Source organism: Silurus aristotelis, assembly GCF_946808225.1.
Source record: "Silurus aristotelis genome assembly, chromosome: 1".
Classification (NCBI taxonomy): domain Eukaryota; kingdom Metazoa; phylum Chordata; class Actinopteri; order Siluriformes; family Siluridae; genus Silurus; species Silurus aristotelis.
Genome location: NC_139574.1, coordinates 1,714,364 through 1,721,863, shown reverse-complemented (window position 1 = coordinate 1,721,863; position 7,500 = coordinate 1,714,364). Strand labels below are relative to the sequence as shown.

Here is a 7,500-nt window from a genome sequence, read left to right as displayed (position 1 = left end):
TCAGAGACAGACACACGCCTACACACACACACACACACACACACACGCACACACGCACACACACTGTAAATCATGCTCAGCTACAGTGTAAAACACACACACACACACACACACACACACACACACACACACACACACACACAGAGTGTAGGAGTGATATACGTTTGAAACAATGGTCTTACTCTTTCCCGTGTAGACACCAGAACTTGTGTTCTCTACTTCTGCACATGGTTCTACTGCAGTGTCTCGGTTCTCCTACACACATAAGAGATATAACATATAGCTTACTATTATATATACACACACACACACACACACACACACACACACACGTGCGTGCACACACACTGTGTGTTCCACCTGGAATCCAGCCTGTGTGTGTGGTGTTCCTTCTTCTTCTTCTTCATCTGCGGTCTTGGGACGCTGAAGTCCCTCCCCCTCTGCTTCAGGCCCCGCCTCCTCATTCACAGACACAAACGTGTCATCAAAGCGAGACATGGCTTCCAGGATCTCATCGTCTGTGGTGAAGAGGATCGTATCGCCAAACTGATCCAGACCTACAGGACCAAGAGAACAGTCCAGAACATATCAGCTATCAGCTCCCTCGTCCCCACTGTCCTCAAATCTACAATGTCCCTATTTCCTTTATCTTTCCTCTAAGCCTTACAGTACTGGATTTGTTTGAATCCAAATAGTGGTGATTTGGGACACAGCCCATGATCATGTGTGTTGGATTTCTGGAGCTAACACACCTCCTATGAGTGTGCCAGATGCTTTAGCAATCTCTCCTTTAAAAATCCTGTGTCCGTCCAGCAGCATGTCCACGTCTCTCACGCCTCTGAACGAGTGAATGCGAGATTTGTTGTAGTTCCACACCCGGATCATGGCGAGGCGCTGAGTCTCCCCGAGGTCCAACGCGATCTCGCACCGCTTCCCCGCTACAAATGGGGCCAGCCACATGTGCGTGTCATCCTGTGTGCGCTGGACACCATCCGTCACCTTGGAAACGTCCCCGTTAACCTCGGGTAGTCCGTTCACAACAGCAGAGACGCGCTGCGGCGCGACCGGTTCTCCGCTTGCACTGAATATCTCCACGCCACTGAGGCCCACGTAGCGACGGTCTCCCCATGTGGACAGGATTCGCATCACTAGGTGCCGCCCTTGTGGAAGGACCGGGATCTCAAACTCCTCCTCAGGGTCAGAGATCACAGGGTCCGGCGTCACGGCAGAGGACCAGCGCTGGAGAAACTCGTCAAAAACATCACCCTCGGGATTCGACAGCGAGTCCTGTGATCTCTTTAGAATGACCGCTTTGTCGTTGTCTGCCTCGATCAGCCAGTCGGATCGGAGGCCCCGGTTACCGTGGACAACTGGGCCGAGCTCCTCTACGAGAGGAAGTGAGAAGACTGGATGTGAGGATACTTTACAGGTGATTTTTAAATGAAAATGTTACATGCAGATGCAAAAGCGCACTCAAGACTGTACTAGCACAAGTTTACCTGACCTCTCTGCATCGGATTTGATTTGCGAGCGTGCAGACCCTCTTCGCCCACTGACAGCTCGTGTTCCTGGTTGCTCTTTGCTCAGAGCATCCAGAAGACCCGATCCACGCTCTGGTTTAGCTTTCTCACAGCTTCTCTCCGGAGCGTTAGTGGGCAAAGGCACTTGGTGGCCACAGACGCTGGCCGGACTGCAGGAGACATCATCAAGGACTGAAAGTTTGTTCTTGTTGGCCGCGAGATTGTTCTGCGGTTCCAGCCATGAGGGACGCTCCTGAACCCCTCGTGAAGCTGGCCGCATGGTCACTGTGGTGCCCATCTCCCATTTGTTCCCCACCAGGGCCGGCTCTCTGAGCTCTGATGAGTCGGTCTGCATACTGTCGCTACTCCTACGCATGGCAGGGGTGCGATCGTGGCATGATCGTTCACTCACCTCCCTGATGACACAAGAGCCGATCTGGGATTTGCTGGGGTTGAGATCCTGAGAGAGGTCATCATGACGAGGTGGGCTGAAGAGGGCAGGGTTCGGAGAAGAGCATTCTGGAAGATGGAGTTCCTCCAGGTCGATGGTGGTGCTGTAATCGAACACCTGGTTACCGGAGCCTTGTTCCAAATGACCATTAAAGACCAGCGTGCTGTTAACGTACACACGTACATCACGTGCTCCTATGACCAGGTCCTGAGGGGATCACACACACACACACACACACACACACACACACACACACACACACACACACACACACACACACACACACCCTGTGTAAGGCTTCTGTATAGATGGAGCATCACATTCATCCTGACACACTGACAAATACAAGCGACCCAGATAATCCTCTAGAGCTAATCTCCACCTGCTCCACTTTCACACACACACACACACACACCTTACATAATTGGTGTTTATAATGCATCGGAGAGAGCATTGTGGTGGCAGGAGTAAAGCTGAAAAAGCTAAAGCGATGGTCGTGTGTGTGTGTGTGTGTGTGTGTGTGTGTGTGTGTATACACTCACCTTCAGGCTGCGGTTATAATTCCAGATTTTTATGCGTGCAATGCTGAAGTCCGGAGCGCAGTCGGTGTTTCTCACTACGAAGTACAACTGCATCGGTGCATGGAACCGACACGTCCACATGTCCCGCTCTTTAACAGTCTACACACACACACACACACACACACACACACACACACACACAGACAGAGCAATAATAAGATACAGGTGGGTGGTCCATGGTACTCCACTGGGCTTGGTGTCTCACCTTGGTCTTGCCGTTGACGAGCGCTCCGAGGTTCCCGGGCTGATCGGCGTTCCGGATGTCCAGGTCGTGTGGAGAGACGTGAAGCTTGCGGTTGCGCCTGCAGAAGAACTGGACCTCTGTCAGTCCCACGAGTCCACCGCCACCCCAGTTCGACAAAATCTCCATGGTAACGTAAATTGCCTCTGCTGAGCCCCGCCTTCTCTGTCAATGTACACAGAGGCTCCAACTGAACATCAACGTTCATGTGTTCATTCAGATCTATTTATTGTTCTGATCACAGGCACGGGGGCATGTCATCAATAAATATACAGTGACACACACACACACTTACAGCTGGTGGGGAACTGATGAGTGTGTGAAAAACTGTGGCCTGAGTATCAACCTCAATGTTCTCCAGAGCCTTCAACAACCTCCTCTGCTGACTGGAGAGAGAGAGAGAGAGAGAGTGGGAGAGAGAGAGTGGGAGAGAGAGAGTGAATGTGTGAGTGTAAGTGTGTATGTGTATGTGTGTGTGTGTGTATGTGTGTGTCAGTGTGTGTATGAGTGTAAGGCAAGGCAAGTTTATTTGTATAGCACATTTCATACACAGAGGTCATTCAAAGTGCTTTACATAAAAATGAGAAAACAATATATAAGGGGAAAAATATATGTGTGTGTGTGTGTGTGTGTGTGTGTGTGTGTGTGTGTGTGTGTAAAAATACGTAAAATGAAACACAATAAAAACAAAGATACATGAGAATTTAAAATAAAATAAATGTCACCCGACCCTGTGGCTTTTTTCAGTGGCTTTTTTCAGCCACTTGATGTTTTTATTCGCTGATAACTTTACGTGTTTCAGCTAATGGAATGATTTTTTGTAAGAAAATGACTTCTGCAAAAAAAAATTTTTTAAAAGATTTTTGAAAAATTATGCATCAGCAGTTATCAATGTAGAAAGAATACACCACTTCATGATGATCGGGCTGAAAAAAGCCACTAAGTTTAGTGCAGATGTCTAATGGTCTTTTTGGGGATCCCAGTAAGGAGTCCATTACAATAATCCACACTGCTGGTGATAAAATCATGAACAAGTTCCTGTCTTAAGACAAAACATCTAATTCTGGCAATATTTCTGAGATGGTAGTAAGCTGATTTGCTAATTGCTTTCACATGACTACTGAAATTAAGGTCAGATTCTAAAATTACCCCAAGATTTCTGACTTTATTTGGTGTCTTTAGACCCCTAGAGTCAAGGTATGTGTTAACCTTGAGAGTTTCATCTTTATTTCCAATTACAAAGACTTCAGTCTTGTCTTTGTTTAACTGGAGGAAGTTTTAACGCATCCAACTGTTAATTTCATCAATGCACTTACATAGAGACTCAATGGGGCTGTAGTCATTGGGTGACAGGGCTAAGTACAGTGAGGAAAATAAGTATTTGAACACGCTGCTATTTTGCAAGTTCTCCCACTTAGAAATCATGGAGGGGTCTGAAATTGTCATCGTAGGTGCATGTCCACTGTGAGAGACATAATCTAGAAAAATAAATCCAGAAATCAAAATATATGATTTTTAAACTATTTATTTGTATGATACAGCTGCAAATAAGTATTTGAACACCTGTCTATCAGCTAGAATTCTGACCCTCAAAGACCTGTTAGTCTGCCTTTAAAATGTCCACCTCCACTACATTTATTATCCTAAATTAGATGCACCTGTTTGAGGTCGTTAGCTGCATAAAGACACCTGTCCACCCCATACAATCAGTAAGAATCCAACTACTAACATGACCAAGACCAAAGAGCTGTCCAAAGACACTAGAGACAAAATTGTACACCTCCACAAGGCTGGAAAGGGCTATGGGGTAATTGCCAAGCAGCTTGGTGAAAAAAGGTCCACTGTTGGAGCAATCATTAGAAAATGGAAAAAGCTAAACATGACTGTCAATCGCCCTCGGACTGGGGCTCCATGCAAGATCTCACCTCGTGGGGTCTCAATGATCCATGTATTGCGAGATTTTAGGGAACAACCTCCTTCCCTCACTTAGAGCATTGAAGATGGGTGGAGGCTGGGTCTTCCAACATGACAATGACCCGAAGCACACAGCCAGGATAACCAAGGAGTGGCTCTGTAAGAAGCATATCAAGGTTCTGGCATGGCCTAGCCAGTCTCCAGACCTAAACCCAATAGAGAATCTTTGGAGGGAGCTCAAACTCTGTGTTTCTCAGCGGCAGGCCAGAAACCTGACTGATCTAGAGAAGATCTGTGTGGAGGAGTGGGCCAAAATCCATCCTGCAGTGTGTGCAAACCTGGTGAAAAACTACAGGAAACGTTTGACCTCTGTAATTGCAAACAAAGGCTCCTGTACCAAATATTAACATTGACTTTCTCAGGTGTTCAAATACTTATTTGCAGCTGTATCATACAAATAAATAGTTAAAAATCATACATTGTGATTTCTGGATTTTTTTTTTTTTAGATTATGTCTCTCACAGTGGACATGCACCTACGATGACAATTTCAGACCCCTCCATGATTTCTAAGTGGGAGAATTTGCAAAATAGCAGGGTGTTTAAATACTTATTTTCCTCACTGTATATCTGGGTGTTATCTGTATAGCTGTGGTAAGCAATTTGGTTCTTTCTCATTATTTCACCAAGTGGAAGTGGATCCACTCAGATTTATGGATACCTATGTTCACATAGTAGCCTCTCCCTTTTAAGTATGACTGAAAACATTTTAGGACCATTTCAGAGAGCCCTACCCAGTTTTCCAGTCTATGTAAGAGTATAGTGTGATCTACCGTGTCAAAGGCAGCACTAAGATCTAGTAGCACCAGCACTGATATTTTACCTGAATCAGAGTTTAAGCTAATATTATTTATTATATTTATGATCACTGTCTCTGTGCTGTGGTGCTGTGATCAGAGAGGTATTTATTATTTCTAAAAGACCAATTTCTAAACAGTTAAGTACCTTTTTGAGAAAGGATGTGGGGAGCGTATCAAGGCTGCAAGTTGATGCTTTAAGATGTTGTACTGTTTTAAGGTTTTTATATCAATTATGTCAAATTCTAAGAAAATGATTAATTACTAAGGTTGTTGTAATGATATCTGACTGACCACAGTACAATATGAGGCCGTATTGATCGCCATTCTGTGTATGTGTGTGTGTTTTAGTGGGTATGTAAGTGTAAGTGTGTGTGAGTGTAAGTGTCTGTTAGTGTGAGTGTAAGTGTGTGTGTGTATGTGTATGTGTGTAGCATGCCGTTACATGTATTAGTGTATGTGTGTGTGTGAGTGTATGTGTGATATGTGTGAGTGTGTATGTTAGTGTAAGTGTGTGTGAGTGTGTTTTAGTGTGAGTGTATGTGTGATATGTTTGAGTGTATGTGTGATATGTGTGAGTGTATAAGTGTGTGTGAGTGTGTGTGTGAGTGGATGTAAGTGTGTTTGAGTGCATGTGTGTGTGTGTGTGTGTGTGTGTGTGTGTAGGTTACCTGGGCCCCATCAGTGTGATCTTCTGCATTGCTCTCAGTAGCTGATTCTCCTCCTCTTTCTCCTGAACGTTCTGGTTGATATCTGCCTGGTGTGTGATGGAGCAGTTCACCTTCTGAAAGACAGCAGCAGATCAAACTTCTGATATAAACCCTGTGCGTGTGCGTGTGTTTGTGTGTGTGTGTGTGTGCGTGTGTGTGTGCGTGTGTGTGCATGTGTGCGTGTGTGTACCGGATTGAGCACACTCCTCTGTAGGACAGGATCTTGGTGCTCAGGTGTGAGTGTGTGCAGGGGCGAGTTCTGGTTCTGTATGGCCTGGAACACACCGAGCACCGTCTCCTCTGGGTCTCGCACTGCAGACAAGGGGCGCTCTACACGTTCATCTGGACCTGACCAATAAAAACAAGTAGGTTTCACCTCCTACCCCCCTAAAATGTGTGCATGTGTGTGTGTGTGTGTGTGTGTGTATACACTCACATGGTGTATCCTGTCTGGTTTTGCTGGACCTCTGGCTTCCTGTCTTTACCAGAACAGATTTAGTGGGGACATATAAATCCACGTTATCTTTCCGCTTAGCTGAGAAGCAGTGCTCTATCTTACGGCCTACACACACACACACACACACACACACACACACACACACACACACACACACAGTCTGTTGTTATTGAGATGTTATTTCACTGTAGAGAGTTTTTTGAAGCGATAACATGCCTGTGGGGGAGGGACTAAAGTTCAGCATGATGAGGTCACTGGGGTTGGGCTGGCTCCTGATTGACTGGCACGGTGTGAGGTCATTGACGATGTCGTCTCTCTCAAACTGTTCTTCCACCCACTCGTCCTCCGAGTCCTCACCTGCAGAGTTCTTGCTGCTCCGCTTCACACTGGCCTCCAGGCTGCGCCGCAACACCTGATGGACACAAACACACACACACAATGAACACTCAGATTGTATCCACATACTTACACAGTGATACATATATTTAGGGGGAAGTGCAGGTAATGATGATGGTTGTGGTGTTTAGGGGAGACTGCAGGTAATTATAGTGTTTAGGGGAGAGTGCAGGTGATGATGGTGGTGGTGGTGTTTAGGGGAGCGTGCAGGTGATGGTGTTTAGAGAAGAGTGCAGGTGATGGTGGTGGTGTTTATGGGAGAGTGCAGGTGATGATGGTGGTGGTGTTTAGAGGAGAGTGCAGGTGATGATGGTGGTGTTTAGAGGAGAGTGCAGGTGATGATGCTGGTGGTGGTGTTTAGGGGAGCGTGCAGG

General features: G+C 46.2%; 1 protein-coding gene across 1 annotated transcript in view; it reads right to left on the bottom strand.

Annotated features, from left to right (window-relative positions):
• Positions 1–7,500, bottom strand: part of katnip (katanin interacting protein) — a gene marked incomplete at its 5' end in the record, with an annotated part of 16,941 nt that overhangs the window by 7,179 nt on the left and 2,262 nt on the right. Inside the window, 12 exons of the mRNA XM_083546685.1 lie at positions 1–18; positions 183–255; positions 361–557; positions 753–1,385; positions 1,500–2,178; positions 2,514–2,651; positions 2,758–2,958; positions 3,089–3,179; positions 6,235–6,347; positions 6,464–6,621; positions 6,710–6,835; positions 6,947–7,142. The exon at positions 1–18 is cut by the window's left edge and continues 160 nt beyond it. Coding sequence (XP_083402811.1) covers positions 1–18; positions 183–255; positions 361–557; positions 753–1,385; positions 1,500–2,178; positions 2,514–2,651; positions 2,758–2,958; positions 3,089–3,179; positions 6,235–6,347; positions 6,464–6,621; positions 6,710–6,835; positions 6,947–7,142 — 2,623 coding nt within the window. The remainder of the gene's footprint in view (positions 19–182; positions 256–360; positions 558–752; positions 1,386–1,499; positions 2,179–2,513; positions 2,652–2,757; positions 2,959–3,088; positions 3,180–6,234; positions 6,348–6,463; positions 6,622–6,709; positions 6,836–6,946; positions 7,143–7,500) is intronic.